A 23,870-nucleotide genomic window follows, 5' to 3' on the forward strand; every position below is an offset into this window, starting at 1 on the left:
GTTGTTGCTCATTCCAGATTGGCTTTGATGGTATTTTAACAATCCAAAGCAGTAATACTGTGCCTGGAATAGTAGAAGGGTTTTGTCATTTTCAGCTTTGCATGGATGGCATTAGCTAACCCTACGCGTAAAGACTTACTGTAAAAATGGTGAAAGACTCACCTTCTAGTTCTGCATGGATGACCTTGTGCTTGTCCTATGCCTAAAAGCTTGGCTAGAAAAACTGACATTTGAGGTGAGCAGGCTCCGAGGGTCTACGGTGTTGTGGGATGCTCTATACAGGAGCTGCTCTCCACCTAAACCTGGGGACGACCCAGAGTTCCTTTCGCATACATATATACATATATATGTGTGCGTGTGTATAGATATATATATACATATATACTATATATTTTCTATATATATTTTCACTGTAACTGGATATGGAGGTATTAACAGACAATGTATACTTACACACACACACACACATATATAAATATATATATATATATATATATATATATATATATACATATATATATATATATATATATATATATATATATATATATATATATATATATATATATATATATATATATAGAGATAGATATATATATACTTACTGTCACAATAGTTTGATTCTCATTATTTAGGCCACAATATTTTTGTAATTTTCCAATAGTTCTGTCCTTTATGTTATGTCATACAAGCCTTATTAACTTAATCTGTCCCTTTTCCTCTTTCAGTGACCTGACGAGTGAGTTTATTACACCTTGTGGAGCTTGCAGACAAGTCATGAGAGAGGTAAACATTTATCGATTAGTGAACATGGTGATAGGCTCAGCATTTTAAATAAAGAAATGTCAAAGGTGGCCACGGGGTAATGAGGAAGATAGCCTAACTTTGAACTGTTGCAGGAGGTCAGTGCAGAAAATGAGACTCTACTCATTGGGGTAACTTGCCATCACTGACTAGATATACGTGGGCTCCCTTCACATAGGAGAACATGGGGTCTATACAGGTAAGGAGCCCCAATATTACACTTGTATTCATAGGTTAGAAAGTCGGTGTTGAGCTTCTATTCACTGAAATGTCCCATAGCATATTAGCCAGTTTGTAGTCTCAGTATACACTGGTATCACACAAAAGGGGCAGTGTGTTGAGCAGATATGGAATCTCTATTTGCATGTATAAGTGCCTCAGTTCCCCACATAGAGCATAGGAAGCACTATTCAAAAGCTACAATACCATCGAATACAATGTGTATTCTATAGTCCATACTGAGAGGTAGGATATCCATGTGCAAGTGCCCTGGACTTCTTGAGCAGGTAAGGGGGTTCCATTTGCATGTGTACTGGGGTCTATGAGCATGTATGGAATTTCTATTCATACATGTACAGGGCTTATTGATGATGTGTAGGGTTTTATTCACAGAGGTGCCCCAGACCTAAGCAAGTATGGAATTTCCATTCACACAGGTGTCCCAGAGTTGAGCAATGCTAGCAATGGGGGTCTTTAGTTGGCAGAGGTAGGTACCTTTCTCCAAATGGGGACCTTTGCTTCTAGTCAGGGTAAGGGGATACACTTCTAAAATAACCCTGCTCACCCCCTTGGTAACTTGCCATGACCAGACAGGCTTATCTCAGAGGCAGTGTGTAAAGCATTTGTGAACACATAAAGTGATACAGTGAAAACACTACAAATGGACATCTCACCAGTTTAGAAAAATAAGTAATCTTTATCTAAACCAAACAAGACCAAAATGACAAAAATCCACAAAACAGTAATAAAAATATGACTTTCAAATGGTAGAAATATTTCAGTTCAAAGCAAATTGCAGATGCGCCACTTTTCACACAAAGTACCTTGGATGTGTCGCGCACACAAACTAAAAGGGTCGCAAGGTAGGTGATGCGTCAGTTCCTTACCCTCAGGGAAGGTGATGCGTTGGTTCCTTGCTCCAGGGGAGGTAATGCGTTGGTTCTTTGCTGCTTCACAGGGGAGGTGATGCATTTGTTCCTTACCGGAGAGGAGGTGATGCATCGGTTTCTTACTGCATGGGGAGGTGATGTGTCAGTTCCTCACTGCGTCCCCCAATGATGCGACAGACTTGGCGCCTCGATGTGATGCGTGGGTTCTTGCAGCTGCATAGCAGACCTTGCATCGGAATTGGTGGGGTGATCCCGAACTTCGGAGATCGGTGCACTCAATGCTCAATATCTCGAGCCGCAGGCAGGCGCTGTGACGATTTCTTCGGCGATGAGTCGGAAACAGGTGCGAATGTGTCATGCTTCTCGAAGTTGCGTTACTTTTCCCAGCTCCCGGGGCAAACAGCCTCCAGAGGTCTAAAACAACAGCAGACACCTCTTAGCAGGTCAGAACTCCCAGCAAGGAAATTCAGGGGAGCAGGTGGTGATGTCTTTGTGTCCCTGAGACTTCAGAACAGGAGGCAAGCTCAGTTTCAAGCCCTTGGAGATTTTCCTGAAATAGGGGACACAACAAACAGCAAAGTCCTTTCTCCTTTCCTTGGCAGCAAGTAGCCACTGCGGGCCAACCGCAGACAGCAAACAGAGCAGGGGCAGTATTCCTCCTCAGCTTTTCCAGCTCTTCTCCTTGGCAACGGTTCCTCTTGATTCCCAGAAGTGATCTCTGTAGTATTTTCTATCCCTGAGACTTCCAACAGGAGGCAAGCTCTACTTCAAGCCCTTGGAGAAAACTCTAAAACAGGATGATGAAAGCACAGTCCAGTTCTTCCCGGCCCGAGACAGAAGCAACCACTGCAGGGCAATTCCAACAGCACACAGCACAGGGGCAGTACTCCTCCTTCAGCTTTCCCGGTTCTTCTTCCTGGCAGATTCCTTAGTTCAGCAGAAATCTCTTTGTTCTCTCCTGGCCAAGGGCTCTGAGCCCAGTCCAAACCAGTTCTGGGGGGCACTTTTCAAGGGTACAACTACCACCATTGTCAGTGTGAGACCTGGCTCCAGACACACCACAGGGGGGTGGAGCCACCATTGTGGAAGGTAGGAAAGCCCTATTCAGGTGCAGGTGCCACTCCTCCCACCACTCCAAACGCAGACCAGACCTATTGAGCAAAGTGCTGACTCATCCAGACTTTCTTGAGCCACTGCACATCCCCAGCCCCTGTCACTCCAAAACCAGACAGTCAATACACATCCTAGCAGAGGCACACTGGATGTCTAAGCAAGAAAATACATGTTTTCTAAAAGTGGTATTTTCAAACACAGAATGTAAAAATCACCCTCACTAAAAGATGCATTTTAACATTCTGAGTTCAGGCATACTAAACTTTATTTTCCTATCTAGTTCCCAGGGGCATTTATGCTTCTAAGATGTGAAACTCGCCATTCTATCCTATGGGAACAGATAGCCTTACAATAGTGAAAACTGAAATTGGCAGTATTTCACTATCAGGACATGCCACACGCATCAGGGCATGTCCTACCTTTCACATACACTGCACCCTGCCCACAGGGATAACTTGGCCCTACCTGAGGGGTGATTAACATGTAAGAAAAGGGAAGGCTAGGGCCCGGCAAGTGGGTGCACTTGTCAAGTTCACATGGCACTATTGAACTGCGCATATACAATGCAGTAGGAGGCCCGAGTTACATTTACAGGCTGCGGGTGGCACAATCAGTGTTGCAGGCTCACTAGCAGCATTTCCTTTACAGGCCCTGGGCACACACCGTGCACTGTCCTGGGGAAGTACTAGTAAATAAAATATGCCAATCATGGAATAAACAATCCATAACAGCAATTTTCAAAGGGACTGAAAGGCAGTGGCAAAGTGCCCAAAGCACCTAGACCAGCAAAACGAAGTCCAACACACAGCAATAACACAGTAGGCAAAGGCAAACGTACAGGGGAAACCCACACCAATGATGCCAGTTCTAACACATGTCCTCTCCAGCAGAAATGTGGGGAGACCTACCCACCCTCTTGGGAGTTCTGTACACCAAGGTGGGAAAAGCTGGACAGACCATCAGCATTGGCGTGTTCTGTACAAGGGTGATGTTCCATCATGAAGTCCATCCCCTGTAGGGAAATGGACCACCTCAACAACTTTGGATTCTCACCCCTCATCTGCATCAACCATCTGAGGGGCCTGTGGTTGGTATGAACCCGGAAGTGAGTCTCAAACAAGTAGGACCTCAGGTATTCAGCGCCCAGACCACATCAAAGGCCTTACGCTCGCTCGCACTCCACCTCTGTTCCCGTGGAAGTAACCCCCTACTAATGAAGGCTAAAGTTCGGTCTAGGCCCTCCTCATATAGCTGTGAGAGCATAGCCCTCACACCATGCTCTGAAGCATCTATCTGCACCACGTATTCCTGTGAGAAGTTGGGTGCCTTGAGCTCAGGCGCCGTGCACATGGCAGATTCAGAGCATCAAAAGCTTTTTGGCAGGTATCAGTCCAGTTCACCTTACCTGGCTGCTTCCTGGAAGTCAGCACTGTCAGGGGGGCAACAATGGTGCCATATCCCTTGATGAATCTCCTGAATATCCTGTAATACCCGGTGAGTCCTAAGAAGGCTCTCACCTATGTCTGGGTCTTGGGGGGTTCCCAAGCCAGAATGGTATTAATCTTGGGGTGTAGGGGTGTCATCTGGCCGCTCCCTACCTGGTGTCCCAAGTACACCACTGAACCCTGCCCGATCTGGTACTTGCTTGCCTTGATCGTGGGGCCTGTCCTCCGTAGAGCCTTCAACACTTCTCAGAGGTGGTGCAGATGTTCCTCCCTAGTGGCACTGAACACTGCGCTGTCATCCAGGTCCTAGGATGCTTGATTCTGGTCCAGGGAAAACATGGCTTGGCAGTTCGGGCTGGACTGTTCTCATGAGACACAGGTTCAAGACTGATTTTCATATGGCCATGTCTGAACTGGGGTGGCTTGGTGAGCAAAATAACGATGAATTAAACCCAGATCTGTGACTGGGGGTGAATGTTTTGCCATTGTGCATCATTCCGTCCATCATCTAGTGTGTTTTGCTGTTCACCCTATGTGGGAAGGTTATGCCCAGACGTGGGTCCCGTGCTCACTAAGCCACTGGAGTCAAGCTATCCTGGCTGAAGACGGCTGATAGCCAGAAACTGGTCCTAGGATGCTTGATTCCGGTCCAGGGAAAACATGGCTTGGCAGTTCGGGCTGGACTGTTCCCATGAGGCACAGGGTCAAGACTGATTTGCATATGGCCATGTCTGAACTGGGGTGGCTTGGTGAGCAAAATAACGATGGATTAGACCCAGATCTGTGACTGGGGGTGAATGTTTTGCCATTGTGCATCATTCCGTCCATTATCTAGTGTGTTTTACTGGTCATCCAGGTAGACGGCACTAAAATCCTTCAGTCCAGCTAACACCTGGTTGACCATCCTCTGAAATGTGGCAGGGACATTCTTCAACACAAAGGCATCACCTGGAATTGATAGTGCCCCTCTGGCGTTGAGAATGCTGACCTTTCCTTTGCCCCATTAGTGAAGGCAATCTGCCAGTACCCATACGTTAAGTCAAACGTACTGAGGTACTTGGCAGCTCCCAACCGAACGATGAGCTCATCAGCTCTGGAGATGGGGTGTGCATCAGTCCTGGTGACCGAATTGAGCCCTCGATAGTCCACACAGAACGGAGTTCTGGTGTGGCACCGGGTGCAACAGTCTTTGGGACCGGGACCACTGGACTGGCCCAAAGGCTGTTTGAGGGCTCAATCACTCCTAACACTAACATCTTGGAGACCTCCTCCTTGATGTAAGCCTTGACCCTATGAGTCACTCTGTAAATCTTGTGCTTCCCAGGAGGACTGTCCCTGGTGTCAACATCATGGACACACCACTGAGTGACACCAGGGGTCAGGGAGAACAGAGCAGCAAACTGTCCCAACAGTTGGAGGCAGTCACTCTGCTGTTCGGGAGTCAGGGAGGGGGAGAGGGTTACACCCTCCACTGACCCATCATGTTCTTTGGCAGACAGGAGGTCAGGCAGAGGCTGAGTCTCTTCTTCTATTCCAGCATTTGTCACCAGGAGCTTGCCCACTTCGGACTTCTCCAAGTGCGGCTTAAGGCGGTTCATATGCAGGACCCGTAAAGGGTTCCTTGGAGACTGCAAGACCACCATGTAATTGACTTTACTCTTGCGCTTCACCACCTCAAATGGCCCAGCCCACTTATCTTGGAGTGCGCAAGGCTCAACTGGGGCCATGATCCACACTTTCTGGTCAGGCTGAAACTCGGTCAGAGTGGAATTCTGATCATACCAATGTTTCATCTTCTCCTGGCTGGCTTCCAAATTCACCTGAGCGAGTTGCCTGAAGCGCTTAGTGTGATTCATGAAGGCCAGCATGTAGCTATATACATCCTGGGGAGTTTACTTACTGGGAGCTTTCTCCCAGCCTTCTTTGACCAGACTTAGAGGTCCTCTTACAGGATGCCCATACAGTAGCTCAAAGGGACTGAAACCTAAGGACTTCTGCAGTACCCCTCTGTAAGCAAACAAAAGGCATGGTAAGAGCACGTCCCACTTTCACCTCATGGGCTCACCAAGACCCATAATCATGCCCTTCAGGGTCCAGTTGAATCTCTCAACCAGCCCATTACCTTGGGGGTGGTAAGGAGTGGTGAAGTTGTAGGCAACACTGCACTCCTGACACAAGGACTCCATATACTTAGATATAAAGTTGGTATCACGGTCAGACACCACCTCTCTGGAGATCCCCACACAGGAGAAAATCTCAATCAACGTATGACCCACCATGGGGGCTGTCACAGTCCGGAGAGGGATGGCTTCCGGGTACCGGGTGATATGGTCCACCAAGACCTAGATGAACCTGTTGCCCATGGCTGTCTTGGGATACCCAGAATTCCAATATCCACCTTCTCAAAAGGGGTGCTGACCACAGGGAAAGGTTGAAGAGGAGCCTTACACTTCCTCCCACTCTTACCACTTGCCTGGCAAGTCTGGCAAGACCTACAATGGGTGTCAGAGTTCTTAAGCATTTGGGGCCAGTAAAAGTGGGTGACAAGACTTTTAAAGGTCTTGTCTTGGCCCAAATGCCCTGTCAATGGGACATCATGTGCCAGACCTAGTAGGAAGGCTCTGAAGCGCTGGGGCACCATCAGCACATGGACTGACCCAGGCTCAGTAACCTTAGGCTCACTATACAGGAGACCATTCTCCCAGTAAATCAGTGTGATCCAGATTGATCACCTGCTGCCTGGTTTGCAGCCTGTTGCCGCAGACCAATAAGAGAAGGGCATTTCTGCTTCTCCTGACAGAATTCCTCCTTGGAGGGGCCTCCTTCCTTATGCCAATGGGCCAGCTCAGGCAGGTCCCCCAGTTCAGCCACTTGTTCCCCCGTGTAGGCTCCAGGGCATCCCCCACACGGTTTGCCTCCTCCTAGACCATGGGAACTTCAGGGGCTGGTTGCCCGCACCTACTGTCTCTTCTCTTTCTGGCGGGCACCTGTGTCACTTTTTCAGGCTCCAGGTCCTCTTGATTGCCCTTACCGGCTGCCATAGACCGAGTGGTCACACACCCCTACTCAGGCAGACCCGGCATCTTCAAATGAGACTTCCGCTCCAACGTTTCCCAAGGGGAGCTCTCCAAATCATTGCCTAGCGGACAGTCAACATGCATGGCTGACCACACAGCTACTCTCAAGGTACCTGAGATCCCCCCCCACTCAAAGGGATCCTGTGCCACTTTTCAGAGGGACTCAGAGTTGGCAGCTGCAACTACTGAGTAGAGTGTGTTGGGGACCACATTCTTCTCAGACACCAGCCGACAACTGACAGCTGTTTCCCTGGCTCCAATGTCTCTCAGAGCTTTCACACTATGGCCATTGATGCTCACCCACGGTCTGTACTTTTTAGATTTATCAGGCAGATGAGCTCTTGGGACCAACTCACTGTCTCCTAAACAGATCAGGGTCATCTCTGCAGACCCCAAAATGCAATGCAGTGCACGCAACGAAATTCATTTTATTTATTTAAATGTTTACTTACCTATAAAACTCCGTAATCCATACATTACTACCCCCCACCCTGCCCCTCCCCCTCCCCACGTCACCGTCCTGCATTTCCTCCCACTGCCAGCCGCGGCTGATCCTTCCTCTCGAAGAGGTTCCAATATTCACCTGTCCCTTGTTCTGAACAAGTCGCTCTCCAACCTGATAAACTGGCATCTATTTCCAATACAAAATCTGGTTGTTCGCAGCATCATCTTCCGATTTGAGCTGTTATAGATGGAAACTCGACGTGAACTGTAGCATTTACCAGACACACTGGGCTATACTATTGCGGATTTATCTACCAGCATGATCGTATTACCATTATAGTTCGCAGGATTATCGTTTACTCCCATTGAAGGTTTCTCCACAGCCTCATATATCTTCACAGATATTGAGCTCCGCTGTCTCAGCACCACAGCAAGAACAGATAGACTTTTTTCTCCATGGTTTTTCCAATGAAGAAGGGACCCCACCGTCCCGAAATGCTTCGGGCATCAAACTAAAAAGGGATTAAGAATCTCTTGCATGGAATGTCTTATTACAACATTGTATTAAATTTGTGTGATGTTTAACATTAAGAGCGATTATTGTTTAGTTTCACAAAGAAAATGAAATGTATGTTTAATATATACAGGATTGCAATATATTTAAAAAAATTCAAGATATTGCATATAAACATTATAGAACAAATTAGTTTAGTTTCTTAATTATTTTTGTAAAATAAAGAGGTTTTGGTTAATAAACCCAGTGAACAGTACATGGTACCGGCAGGTCTCCCTGCTGCACATAACATGAACCCAGAACATTACACGTCCATTCCATGCTTTTTTTCTTTGACTCAATAGACAGTATCACACTGTCTCCATACCATAACCCTTGTGTCAAGGCAGCTGTATTCAATCTTTGCAAAGCCCTGTAATGCAAAGTACCTGGAAATATTGCCTGAATTGAAGAAAACAGAAGGATTAGAAGATTGTGCCAAATCTCTTAAAACTATTTCTCCTTTCTCAACACTTTCCGTATCTCTTCTTTTATTTTCTTTATCTTCCTCTGTGGTAGCTGCAATTGACTATTCAACGTGTCTACCACAAAACCTAAAAACATATTAGTCTGACCTGGAATAAAGACTGACTTCTCTGGATTGACTATGAAACTGAGAGATTCCAACAGGCTCTTTACCAATGCCAAATGGTTCTTCAACTCTTCATTGCTCTGATTCAGTATTGATATATTGTCCGATATATGAAAAGTCTTACATCTCTTTCTCTCAAGTAACCTACCACCGGCCTCAACACCTTCATGAAACACGAAGGTGCTGATGAAAGGCAGAATGCTAAACATTGAAACTGTTACAGTTGAACTTTCCATCTGAATTGCAATAGTTTCTGACTCTGTAGATGCATTGGTATTGTAAAATATGTGTCCTTGAGATCCAACTTGATCAACCAATTCCCCTCTTGCAACATGTCTCTTAATAGATGGATACCCTCCATCTTTAATTGATTGTAAACGACAAACTGATTCAACATCCTTAGATTTATGACAGGTCTCTACCCTTTGTCCTTTTTCTCTACAATAAATATTTTCCTCACAAACCTCTCTTGTTGTTTTCCACTTTCACTATAGCATTCTTTTCTATTATCTAATTCTCCTCTTGCGATACCACCTCTTCGAACATCTTGTGAATACACAATTCTCTTGGCTCTTTTGCCTGAATAGGCTCTTCTCCAGTTCTATGAAGTAAGTTTTTTTACAGCAGAAATGACCCATGGGTCATCTGTGAACTTGTCCCACTCTTCGCTGAATAATAATCAATTTTCCACCAATCCCTCCTTGGACAGAACCAGTATTTGTCCTCCTACTAACCTTGATTTGATGTTGAGCCTTGACATCTGGCTCGAGAAGATCTACTTCTTGGTGCTGTAACTTTCTGGGAATAGAAACCGCAAGGCAGTCTGTATTAACTGCCTCCTTAATAGGTAGCACCTTGTGCTCCAGAATAATGAGACTTGAAAAATCCTTAGCTGGGAGATTGCCCTCTCCTCCCAGTCCTCCCATAAAAACTGTTCCAATAAAACACTCTTCACAACAATGATTGGGCTTTGTCCAGACTTGTGAAGGTCTGGATGTATTTCCCAGTGTTCTTTACCAATCCTTCTCCAAAAAAGAGACCTATGGCATGGTCCAAGGATTCTTTGACACTGAAATCCACCAGTTTTGGATTGATCCTCATCAGGATGGTCTTTCACCTTTTGGCATTCCCTTTGGCACCAGCCGCACAGGAGATGTGTATTAACATCGGTCCCCTTTATGTAGGGTTCTTCAACCTGATCAAATATTCTCACCACTGAACTAAAGATGTCCAGAATCTTATCTTGGTAAGATTTCAATGATTTTTCCAAACCTTTCCTTGAGTCTTTGCCTAACTTAAATGAATATGTTGTCATTTTGGGGTCAATGTGGGGGATCATAGTTACTATTTCATCAATATGAGGGTGTGAATACTTTTCCCTAAGTACATTTCTCTCCTCCTTTTCCAGTGGTCACATTTTAATGTAATCTGCCACGTGGTCCAAAGGCCACCACTCTTTACTCCTGGGATGCTAGACTTCCTTGGGTCAAAAAATGTCTTCCCCAGAGAATCTAAAGCCATAGATCTTTTCCTTTCTTTCTTTCTTAGGCCATCATCCCAGTCATTGTCTAGATCAGTGGTTCCCAAACTGTGTGCAGCGGCACCTCAGTGCTCCATCAAACCTAGCCAGGGGCGCTGTGAACAGATAAACTTTATGAAACAATTATGTGCCGATTGTAACAGTTAAACTTATGACTTAACAGGAAATCAAGTTCTAAAACTGTAAGTTGATATGGTAATTGGTCTTTTTGTTCATTTCTCTGTTACTGGATCTTGTTAAAATGCACAACCGTCACATAATTTGAATGCCTATCCACCGTCATCAAGACAAAAGACAACGACTCTCTACTGTGCCACCTACTCTATCACCCCCCGGGCAGAAATAACGAGTTTGGAGAACAACTATCAAACCTGATTGCACAAGACACACTGGGCGACTCCAAAAACTTAATTCTTGGCGACCTGAACATCCGGTGGAATGAGACCCACAACCCTCTAATCAAATCGCTATCTAGCCTCCTTGATGAGAACAACCTCACCCAACACTGTACTGAGGAGACTCATTACAAAGGAGCCACACTGGATGCCATCATTGCCCAAAAGAATTCTATCACGGTCAATCACATACTACCAGTTGACTGGTCAGATCACCACATGATCTTATTCCACATCAATCACCCCATCATCTCGCTTAAACCTCCGCAAGACCCGCCTAAATGGTCGAGAAACCTCTCCCAAGTACCCCAAGACATCTTGGAAGGTCATCTAAGCGCTCTTCTCCCAAATAACACAATGCACCTCTCGACCAACGACCTCGTCGACCACTATAACTCGGGGGTAGTCGCCATACTTGACAATCTAGCTCCTCTAAAGCTCAAAAGAAGCCGAGCCACTCCATCCAGAACCTGGTTCACTGCGGACCTCAACGCAGAAAGAAGAAACCTGAGAACCAAAGAAAGAAAGTGGAGAAACAACCCAACCGCCATTCTCCGCCTTCAACTAAAATCAGCCCGTAGGAAGTACAACAACCATATCAAAAACAAGAAATCCAGCTTCTTCCGCGAGGCATTGGTCAAATCCAAAAACAGACTCAAAGAACTCTACAACATAATCAGACAACAAACAACAAAGCCCCTGCCCTCAACACTACAGGCTTCCAAAGAACTCTGTGACAACTTTGCCAACTTCTTCAACGACAAAGTCCTAAAAATCGAACTATCTCTAGACATCAACAACCCACACCTCCAGAAGAGCTACTCGGCCTCCCCAGTGGCACTCCCATCCGACTCCTTTCCCTCCCCCTGGCTAAGCTTTCGCCCCGTCCAGGAAACCGAGATAATCGCGCTGATCTCGACCTCCAAACCTTCAGCACACATCTCAGACCCCATCCCCCCATCTTTAATCAAACAAATGAAGCTTACCTTAGCGCCCATCTGGGGAAGAATCATAAACAGCTCCTTACAAAGCGGTGTGGTCCCCGATTGTCTAAAAATGGGACAAGTCACTCCTCTTCTGAAAAAACCCGGTCTCGACTCAACTGACTTGAACAATTTCAGACCAATATCCAACCTCCCTTTACTCTCGAAAACACTTGAACGCTGTGTACTCCTGCAACTGACGCAACACCTGGACAACATCAATCTCCTGGACCCCCTCCAATCTGGCTTCAGACAAGGCCGCAGCACTGAAACCGCGATGCTGAACATCATAGACGACATCCATGGATCTCTTGACGCTGACAAGTGCTGCCTCCTCATACTCCTTGATCTCTCAGCAGCGTTCGACACGGTGGACCACAAGCTCCTCATCATGACTCTTCAAGAAAGAGCCGGCCTTGGCGAGGTAGTTCTCAAGTGGTTTTCCTCCTTTTTACACAACCGTTCGCTACTAATAAAAATCAAGAACTTCACCTCCGATACCCAGCAAGTCAACAAGGGTGTCCCTCAAGGATCAGTGCTCTCCCCCCAGCTCTTTAACATCTACATGGAACCACTCACTAAGTTACTCAGGAACGCCAACATCCACTTCCACCTCTACGCGGATGACACGCAGATTTACCTGGAAACCTCCTCTCTTAAAGACATCCAGAGACTCAACGTTGTCCTAAACGAAGTTCAAGACTGGCTGACAAAGAATCACCTGAAACTCAACCCCGATAAGACAGAAACACTCCTCATCTCAAACAAAGAAGATAACCCTCAAATCACTGAGTGGCTAAAGTCGATCGATGCTCTCAAGGGTAACCTCACGCTAGCCGACTCCGTTAAATCTCTGGGCTTCACCTTAGACCCCAAACTAACCCTGACAAATCACATTAAGAACTCGGCGAAAAGCGCATTCTTCAACCTCAGACTTTTGAACAAAATTAAACCTTACATTCCCAACAAGGACCTCAAACTAGCCACGCAATCTCTAGTTCTATCAAGACTGGACTATGGGAACTCAATCCTAACAGGCATCCCCAAATCGCACCTGGCTCCACTAAAAACAACACTTCACGCGGCAGCAAGAATGATCACAGGCTGCAAAAAATATGATCACATCTCCCCGGCTCTCAAAGAACTCGAATGGCTCCCTGTGGAAATGCGAAGTACCTTCAGAACGGCCTGCCTAACCCACAAGGTCCTCCACACCGGCAAACCGGAATACCTGGCTAACAAGCTCAAAAAAGCAGGCCAAGCCAGAAATTTGAGAAGCTCCAATTCCCTGCTGCTCATCCTACCAAAAACCAGAAGGAAGAGAACTGCGGACTGCTCTTTCTCAGGAAATGCCCCCAAAATATGGAACGCCATCCCCCCGCACATCAGAACTCTACCGTCCTATGCAGAATTCAAGAGCCAACTTAAATCCTTGTGCCTGATCCGCTCCCTTCGTTATGGATAACTTGGAGCTGCAAACGTCTCAGAATCCATGCGGTATTGTTGAATCCAGTACTGAGAAGCCCTGCTGTCCGAACTTTTCTTCTTTCCAAATTGTCTCTCGCCGATTGCTTTTATTGGGTTTGTTTCATGTTGTTCTCTTTTTCATGCCCACTACTGTGAAGCGCTCTGATACCTTTCGGGTCTTGTTAGCGCTATAGAAAACTTCTAAATAAATAAATAAATAATAATTAAATCATACAAACAGATACCAAAGGCTTAATTTGGGATTTTCGTCGAGGACTACGCTAGTTACAGACTGTTTTTCACAGGCCCCGACGCCACCTACTGGAAAGGGATTGAATATTTTCAAGCAAAACCACTTCATTTATTTCTGTACAATATACATGGTTATTTATTACCTAATGTCCTCGGTTTTTCCAGTGCTCAACATGTGGGCTACCTGCTGGTTAGAGGGAAAACTGTGTACACAGATTAAATAGAGGGCATTGCCCACTGGTACTGTGTAAGCATATTTATGGTTTTCATTAGCAAACCCATTCCTGCGCGCACGTTGACGGTTGCCTTTTTTCTGCACATTGGTGTGGATCTGTTTTTCTCACCTCATATAAATCTTCTGCCATGGTCCAGCCACAATTCTTAGGCCCTGCTGGAGTCTATTGTTTTGCTGATTTTCCCCTCTATTGTTTTTTTTCAGATTGGCCAGGTCATGCCACATCACCCAGGCTCCAAGTGGTGCATGTAATGCTACAGCCTGCTTACAGCTGCGCTTACTCTTATAATCTCAGATATTTTTATTTGGAGAGTACACATCCCACATCTGCATTCTGTCCACCACCAACAGGGTGAAGACTTTCTGGAACAGCCTGCCATGTCTATAGAGTTTTACTGATCTAGAAAAAGGGTTACAGTGCTTCACAATTGGTGTGCATAAGGTTTACTACGCACAGTTAATCTCAATTCAATCCGTATTAAATATGTGCACCCAAGTCATGAATTATTTTCAGGGAGAAAAGTGGAAGTACTCCCGAGGCCAGGCTTACATTCCCCTTCTGTCCAAAAAAGTAACATTGTGGGAAGCCATGTCCAATAGATCAAGGGAGCTGCGGGTCAAAAAAGTTTAGGAACCACTGGTCTAGATCATCTTTATAATCTAAATCTAGCACATATTCATCATAACTTAGACATCCATCCTCTTGCTTAAGCTCATCCAGCTTGTTCTTTTCAATTGCAGTGTTAAACTAACCATCACATTTCTCATTTTGGACAAGTGATTTTTTTAAGCAGCTTGGGACTCCTGTCTAGCCTGTAACATGCTTTCTCTTGTGCATACATTTACCTCCTGGGCCCCTAATAATTTCTTCTTTTACATCTGAAATGGATAAATACTCTTCCTTATCTTGATTCCTTTTCCTGCTCTGTGCAACCTCTTTAATGGAATCTTTCACTGCCTGCTGCAGTTTCTGTGTAACTATGGGGCATATTACCAACAACTAGCGATAATTATCGCTATGTTGGCTTAGCGGCAATATTTTTATCGCCGAGCTGCGGCGATTTTTATCGCTTAGGAACCTTGCTATTATCAAGGTTTATCTCCTAAGCGATAAAAATCGGCCGAAATGCATGAATATCGCTGTAAAGTCAGCGATATTCATGCATTACCGAGCGAATGCTCTTAGCCATGTTATCCACCTACCATTGGATAACATGGCTAAGAACTGCTCAGGGGCAGGTGTTAGCTTTTGGAGATATTCGCGCTTAGTGCGAATATCTCCAAAAGTTGGTAATAGGAGATAGCGATGTTAGCGACTGTTTCCAGTCGCTAACATCTTGGCACGCCCACTTTGCATGTCATTAGTGATAAATTTCACTGACATGCAAAGCGGGGCCCAAGATGGTCGCTATCTCCTACTAGCTGTCGCTAACTGGTGTTAGCGACAGCTAGGTAATAGGGAGATAATTTTATCTCCGCTTTCTTGGCTTTTAAAGCCAAAAAAGCGGAGATAAACCCCCTTGATAATATGCCCCTATATTTCTTATCTTCTATTCCTGATGCGACTCAATCTCCTTGTCAGACATATTGCCCCAAACACCTCAATACAGCACAACTAATTTGTAGAAACTCCTCCAATGTGATGACACGGGGCCAGATGTAGGTAATTCATATTTACCGACTCTTAAATACCGAATTTTACCGATTCGGTATTTAAGAGTCGGTAAATATGAAGGGGGGAGATGTAGGTATTACAGATTCTGTAAATACAGAATCTTTAAGATTCGGTATTTACCAAATCTGTAAATACCGAATCGGTATTGCCCATTGATTCCTATGGGCCTTGAAGCCCATAGGAATCAATGGGCAATACCGATCCTGTAATTACAGAATCGGTAAATACCGAATTTGGCAAGGGTGCAGGGGGTGCCACTTTGACACCCTTTGGCACCCCAAAAATAGGCATGTGCGCCATGTGGCACACAGACATGCCCTAAGGGCATGTCTGTCTGTCACATGCACACCTGAATTCGGTATTTTAACACCCAATTGGATTGTGTGTTAAAATACCGAGTTTGTAGGGCCTTTGGGACCAGAAGAGTCCCACCTACATCTGGGAATTACCGAATCGGTAAAAATACCGATTCGGTATTTTACAGAATCGGTAAATTTACCGAATCAGTAAATTTACCGATTCTGTAAAAATATGCCCCTACATACCAATTCTTACATACCGGTCGGTAACGGCCGAAAATACCGTTACTGACCGACCTACATCTGGCCCACGGTTCCCAAAATTATATTTTTTCCCAAAATAGTCTATTAACTCACAAAATATATATTGTTCCTTTAATTCAATTTGACTTCAAGAGCAACCGTCACTGAAATGCGCTCCTCACACTGCAAGCAAATTGGTACACAAGCAGTTGCTAGGTAACCAATGGCTGCGAGGGGGAATGCAAATGCGCCCCACACGTGATCTCCTCGCACAGAAAATGTGGCCTATCTCCTTAAAAAGTGGGTACGTGCTGATTGGTCAGAAGGGATGCGCTGCCCTCATCCAGTATGACTGGTTCTTTCTTTCTCACTAATCATTTTGGAAGTTCTTTAGTCTAGTTGACTTCACAGGTTAAGGCTGACTACCTAGGAGAGAACCAAACCCAGTGAGAGGGGAATTCTACACTCTACCCATGTACTGATAGACTTTTGGTACCATGCACAGGTGAGCCCTCCTTACTAAAATAGGGAGGAAGGAAGTGAAACTCTCTTCCTCCCTTCTGTTTAGATTGGTCAATCCAGGAATGAAAATGATGAAAGGGTTAATGTTGAACATGGGTTTGTTGCCTCATCGACAAGGTTGGCATCAAAAGGCCTCCTTCTTAGATGGTGACCGGAGGATACAGATGTTGTATGGACCGTAAGCTGGCAACTGTAAATTTTAGCCCCTTGCCTTGATGCAGAAATCCAGAAAATGACCGGGAAGGACTTCTATTGGAGAAAGAGTCCCCGTAGGGCTAAAGTAATCATCCAAGGTAACCAAGGTCAGAGTCCCTCCATTTTCAAAGAACAAGCTCAGTTCCTGCGTGGGTTGATTATCCAGTAGTTAGCAAAGAAGAAAACTATTTATGAGGTCTTCATCTGGATTCCACAGTAATAGTACCAGTTTGAAGACTCTTAAGAGTGAATGCCTCCAGACTATAACTGGAGTATCTGCTCTGAGAATTACATGTCTCTCGTGTAGGGACTATGCCGCAGTTTATCCCAGTGACTTGGAATAAGTTATGTAATTTTCTGAAAGTAGTAGACTTCTTTAGACTGTGTTTCTGTTTCTGCAATGCTTGTATTGGCTGAAGCATTTCGGTCCTCGAGCAAAAATATTTTGAGAGTAGATCCAGTTGTAAAGCAGAGTGTTATCTATTCAGATGTAACTTTTTGCACCACACCAGTCATCAAAAGTGCTCTGTGCCTGCTTCGTTTTAAAAGGATTCCCTTGTGATTTGGAGACATAACAGGATATCAGCCTAAAATGGACCAATGTTACATAAGTCCGTGTTAAATGTACCTTCTCTTAAGTAATCGGGGGAAGATTTACAATGAAAGTGACTCCGTGCATTCCGCAAGCCATTTGGCTGCTCCGCACTGAGAAACTTTCAAAGCACAGGGATGCAACATAGTTACAACAATATGTTGCATCTCTGTGCTTCCCCCTGTGCTGGTGTACCAACTGTAGCCATGCGACGGTACAGGCACCCTCATGGTGCAAGGATGCCTGCGTCGTGGGGAGATTGTTTTTGTGTCGGAAGGGTCACCAAAAAATTCTCTACAGGCATTTTCCTCTTTCAATGTGTGCTGTAGAATGCAGCACGTATTGAAAGAGGAAAAAACGAGGAGAAATGAAAGCATTTCTCCTGGTTGTGCCTCCCTACGCTTCCCATGGGGAGGCGTAGCATTCAGACTCATTTCCTGATTTATGATTTCTCGTAAATCTGGTAATGTGTCTGGTTCCATGGATGTTGCGTGGGAACACCCACAGCAGCACCCGTGGAACACCCTTCCACGCAAAGTACTCCATGTAAAGGGGCCATATATACAAGGACAGGAAAAGTCATGCAGGGTGGCTTTTCCCGTCCTTGTAAATATGGAGCAGTAAAATGCGCCACCAGTACGTCACAAAAAGTGACGTACTGGTGGTGCAGGGGGCTTGTAAATCTGCCCCTAAGTACTTAAAGTAAAAGCATTTGTTCAGGTGTTCGGCCAAAAGAAGCAAATGGAGGCACCAACCAGGTCTTCTTCTTCTGTGGGAAGTGGAAAGTATAGGACAATAAGCCACAAAAGGGCGTGTGTCGAGTCTAAGAGAAAGAAGAGGCCTTATGTTTAAAGCTTTTTTGGAGGTCACAATAGCTACTGTGAGAACTTTAGCAGATATGTACTTGTCTCCTAACCTTGCACAAAGGTGAGCAATCTGTCCTGCCACCAATTCAGGCACCCTAAACGTCTCATCGAATTCTAAATAGGCCAAGACAGTAAATTCGGCAAATTTGTCCGCCCTGGAGAAAACATATTTGGATAAATGTTGCAATTAAAGTAATTATGTACTCATAGCTTCGGATTTTGACTTTGATTTGCAAAGTATTAAAAGCATTCCACGGATTTAAAGGAGTACCCTTCTTTTCACTCCTTCACTGCGCCCCGCTAGAAACCGCGACAGAAGCCGATCTGTATGTGTGTCTACAGAACTCAGCTGTCAGCCCGTCTATTTTCGAATGACCTTATGTTGAACCTCATTTTATGAATGCAGTGTCCAAAGGGTACTGCCTTAAGTTAACAAAGTTAACTATTGTCAAACATATGGCATATGTCATGAATAATTGGTGAGTCACCTTTGCTGTACAGAATGTTGCACACCCTTTGTTTGTCTGCTAGGGCTGAATTCCTGTAATCATCAATTTCTTGCATGTTGGCACTTTCTTTACACCTGAAAACCAGTACATCATTTGTAAATAAAAAAATAAATGCAGGACCCAACGTTTTTCATAAAAGTCTAGTAGCCCTCCTCTAGTGTTGCTGGTTGCTGGGGTTTCCAAATGCCAAGGCCGCCAAGTTTTGATTCCATCTCGAGCCTCTTTCTTCCACCACTTACCATCTCTTTATCCTACTATTGAAGTTTTTTTTTAAATACCTGCTTTCTACGTGTGCCATTTAAAAAAAAAATAATAATCTACCCCCACCTCCCCTTGTTTCTCTGTTTTCTCTTGCTAGGGGTCAAAGTCTAAAGACAAAAAGTCCCAGTCGGCAAAAAGTCCCACCACCTGCTATTTCTCCCACAACTGCTGGGAGTTCACTTTTGCAGATCACATCACCCAGCTTATGTCCCTCTTTCTAGTTTCTTCTGTGCTTGAGTCATTATTTTTCTGTCTCTGGGATTGTTCTTGTGACCTTGTGCCATTCTGTCATGTTGTTCTTATTGTTCACCAACTGTAAAATACATCATCCAAACATATCAAATAAGGATTTAGGGGCATATTATCAAGAACAGGCGATTAATTTATCGCCGCTTTATCGGCAGGAAACTGCAGCTACAGCAGCAATAATGGGCTTGATAATATGCCGTTTATGGGTCTATCATTAGGTATTACAGCACAAGAGAGAGTATATTTTCAGCTTTTTGACCCACTTTAAAAATACTAATCCCGGTAGAGGCTTTAAAGCCCAGTACAAGAGTCTTGGGTTTGAAGAGGGTAGATTTTGTTGGGCTACGTAAAAAGGAGTCTTAAAAACATCGAGAGCCAGGTGTAAAAAGAATGTGGTCAGTAAAAGTAGTCACAATTTGCGCACCTCCTTTACCAAATCTATTCTGTTTTTGCTCACTGGCCTTTGTACTAAATGCTCAGTTTGCAAAAACCTGATTCATAGTGGATCATAATTTGATCTACCTAATTTATATATGTTGATGAGGTAAATTGCAACTGTGTCTTAAAAATGTTTTTCTCAACATTCATAAGGGGGGGGAGAGGTTCTTTACGGACCCCTTTTCAGTTGCGAATGCCTCTTAGTAGGCGGTAAAACATTAATGCGATGTGACCAGATTTTGGTCACAACACGCTTCTGCAAAACATTCGGATTTAGCATTTTGAAACGACGCCCTGAACGAGTCCCTTCCAAATACTGATATGGTATGTAGCTGCACACCCAAATTGGGATTCTTTATAGTGTTACTAAATTGCAATTTGGGTTTCTTACCTTCCAAAAGGCCTTTTTGCAGTTGCAAATAGCCCGGTTCTGTGAAACGGATCCTTCGCGATCGTAAAAAGACTTTGTGTATCTGTCTCTAAAGAACAGGCGATAAAATTATCGCCGCTTTATCGGCAGGAAACTCCCCGTAAAGCAGCGATAATGGGCTTGATAATAGGCCCTTGTGAATTCCTATAGCAGCCCAGGTTAACACCAGAACCTGGGCTGCTATGGGAATTCACAAGGGCCTATTATCAAGCCCCTTATCGCCGCTTTACCAGGAGTTACCTGCCGATAAAGCGGCGATAATGTTATCGCCTGTTCTTGATAATATGGCCCTCAATACTTAGCCTTCTTTGGTAACATGTTGGTAAGAGTGAGGGTTTACTTTCGAGAGGTGGGTGGACAGAGATATAGATAACACAATTAAAAAAAAATCAATAATTGAATTTGAAGCTGGATAATATCAAAATAGGCGAACATGTATTAAGACAACACGAAAATTCAAAATGATAAATACTTGGCTTAAACGGAGTGAGAATTAGATTGACGAACAAGAAATAAGAGAAACTGAAATAAAAAAAGGTTTTGAAAAAAAATTGTGTTGTTGAACAAGGAAAGTTGACAAATTCGACCTGGTATGGAAAGAGATACAAAGTTCTGATGCAGGGGCCCACAAATAAATGTACCGCTCTTTTCTCATCAAAGTGAAACAAAGATCTTATGCACACTGATCCACAAGATGGTAGGTGAAACCCAGCTGGTACAATTTGTTACAGTATATACTTTTATACTCCACCTTTGTTAAATAATCTCCCCTCGCAAGAGACAAATATGCTTGTGGAACATAAAAGTGCAAGTGATGGGTTGATGAATTATCTCACTATTGTATTGTATTGTAATTGCATTTATATAGCGCTTCTTACCCCTGATGAGGCACGAAGCGCTTTTTCGGCGAGTAGCACGCTACTCCGGGACCCATAGAGGATTAGTGTTGAATTAGTATAGTGAAACATGGAAGTACATTTTAAGTGGTGGATAGGTTAGTCAGTTATTTGGATTTGGAATGATAGCAGAAGGATAGAGGAGGACAAAGGTTTGTATTTATATAACGCTTGTTGATGCACGCTATTCAGGAAGCCTACAAAGCATTAGTGGTGAATTAATATGGTGAAATATGAAGTAATTTCAATGGTGGATATTAGTCAGTTACTTGGAGTGAGAAGGATAGCAGAGAGATAAAAGGGGAGGAATGATTTGCATTCATATAGCACTTGTTACCCCTGATGGGTGTTGAATCGCTTTTCTGGTGAGTAGCACGCCACTCCGGAACCCATAAAGGATAACTGTAGAAAATTAGTATAGTAAAAAACTATGAAGTAATTTGAGTAGTGGATATGTTATTCAGTTAATTGGGTAGTATATTAGTATAGTTTAATATGGAATTTGAGAAGTGAACATGTTAGTCTGTTAATTTCGATTGAAAAGGATAGAGGAGGGATAAAAGAGTGAAAGGCTTTTTTTTAGTTATTTTTTGGTCTTAGCAATAGGAGGAGGCTTTTGGGTGAGTAAAAATGAGTTTTGGAGGGGAGGATTCAGAGGAAAGAGTTTAGAAAGGTTTGTTTAAGGGGATCAGTATAGTAAAAGAGGTGTCAGATGATACAAGGAGGGGTGGAGTAGGAGAGTCTAGAAAGGGTTATTTTGGCAATCATAGTAGTGGTATGGGGTTTGGGATAAATGAGAGAGTGGATGGAGAGGATATATTGATAGATGTATAGGATGAGAAATAGGGTAGTGCATTGGAAATGCTAAATCATAAGAATGTGATAAATATGTAGATCCATAATTACATTGAAAGTATATGTGTTGCAAGAGTTACAAAGTTAATATAAATCTTAATATCGTAATGTCTCTCTATGCGCAGCCAAAAGCCAATATTAGAGTTAATGGGGCAACGTCTTCCTTTTCTAATCTTTGTCAGGGCACTAGGCAAGGATGCCTTTTGTCACCCCTTCTTTTTTTATTGGCTATTGATCAACTTCTTCGTTTACTCAACTAGGACCAAGGTATCAAATGGTTTCAATTTGGTTCTCACACACTTAAAACCGCTGCCTATGTGTATGACGTTCTTATCTTTTCAGAGGATATTGTTACTGCGTTTCCTGTTATTTCCAATATTATAAGAGAATTTTGGCTAGTCTCTGTATATTCTCTGAACAAAGAGAAGACGAAAATGTTCCCCCTTAATTCGTTGTGCTTCCCTTCGCATATGGGTGATTCTGGATTTAAATGGCAATTGACTCGTATTAAGTATTTAGGAATTTAGTTTTGTAAAGACCTTCCAGATGCTATCTCTTATAATGATCTCACATAATAGCTAAAGTTAAAGATCTTTTGTCTTCTTGGTCTCATAAATATATTTCCTGGTGGGGAAGACTTTAAACTCTTAAGATGATGATAACCCCAAATATTAATTTCCTGTCCTCCATGTCACCTATTAACCTTTCTTCTCCTTTTTTTTTATGAGATTGTTGCACTCACTTCAAAGTTTTTGTGGAGTGACAAATGTGCTAGAATTGCTTATAAACACCACAGAAAGACCTCTGTTCTGGGTGGTTGTAATCTACAAGATTGGAATTTGGATCAAATCACCTTTTTAGCCTCTCAATGTGCTCTTTGGTTCTTGCCAGACTCTCAACACACACCCCGTGGATTTATATTTAGCGAGAGTTGGGTTCACCTCTTTCTACTTCTTCCTTTGTTACTGCTTCTAAACTCGTTTTTGGTCATTCTCACTGTATTATTTTAGATACCATTAATGCAATAAAATATATTGACCAAAAAGTATCTAAACCTATTCATAAATTGAGGTGGTCCTCATTATGATACAACCCTAAAATTGTTACTGATATTGGTCCTGCTACTGTTTATGAGTGGGCTGCCCATGGTATTGGATTGGTAAAAGATCTTTATGATTCCAATCATAACACTCTTCCCTTTCCTTTTTTGGCAAGGGACTATAACCTTATTATTATGTATTTTTACTCTTTTTTTTTTAAATGGTAGCTCTTTCCAAAAAGTACCCCTTTCTACAAATTCGACTGATGTATGACTTTGACATGTTTTTACTAGTGCTTTTATCTCTCCTACCTGGATTTTGTAATATTATCTGACTTAGGGACATATGTATCAGAAAGTCATTTTGCGATTCTCAAATAGCAATTTTTTGAGAATCGCTATTTGAGAATCGCAAAATGCTATGTATGTAGGATTTGCAATACATTTTGCGAATTCTACATATTCCTTAATTGCGAATCACAAATTGCGAATCGCAATTAAGGAATACCTCCCCATTCATTCCTATGTGACTGGGAAGACATTCTCAATTTGCGATTAGCAATTAGCGAATCGCAAATTGAGAATGCAATTTCAAGGGTGCAGGGGTGTCAAAAGGACACCCTGTTGCACCCCTGGAATAAGAATGGGTGCACATGTGGCGAACATACATGCCCTAAGGGCATGTATGTGCTTTACATTGCACTTTGAAAAATGCAAAAAAGTGAATTTTTCCAAGAAATCGCAAATTACCACCAACTTGAAGTTGGTGGTAATTTGCGGTTCCTTAAGGCC

The 23,870-nt window shown here is 43.6% G+C and overlaps 1 protein-coding gene across 1 annotated transcript in view; it reads left to right on the top strand.

Annotated features, from left to right (window-relative positions):
- The window catches only part of CDA (cytidine deaminase), a 169,974-nt gene that overhangs the window by 138,416 nt on the left and 7,688 nt on the right, over positions 1-23,870 (top strand). Inside the window, exon 4 of the mRNA XM_078642999.1 lies at positions 729-786. Within this exon, the coding sequence (XP_078499125.1) occupies positions 729-786 (58 nt within the window). The remainder of the gene's footprint in view (positions 1-728; positions 787-23,870) is intronic.

The sequence above is a fragment of the Lissotriton helveticus genome, chromosome 5_1 (genome assembly GCF_964261635.1).
Source record: "Lissotriton helveticus chromosome 5_1, aLisHel1.1, whole genome shotgun sequence".
NCBI classification, from domain to species: domain Eukaryota; kingdom Metazoa; phylum Chordata; class Amphibia; order Caudata; family Salamandridae; genus Lissotriton; species Lissotriton helveticus.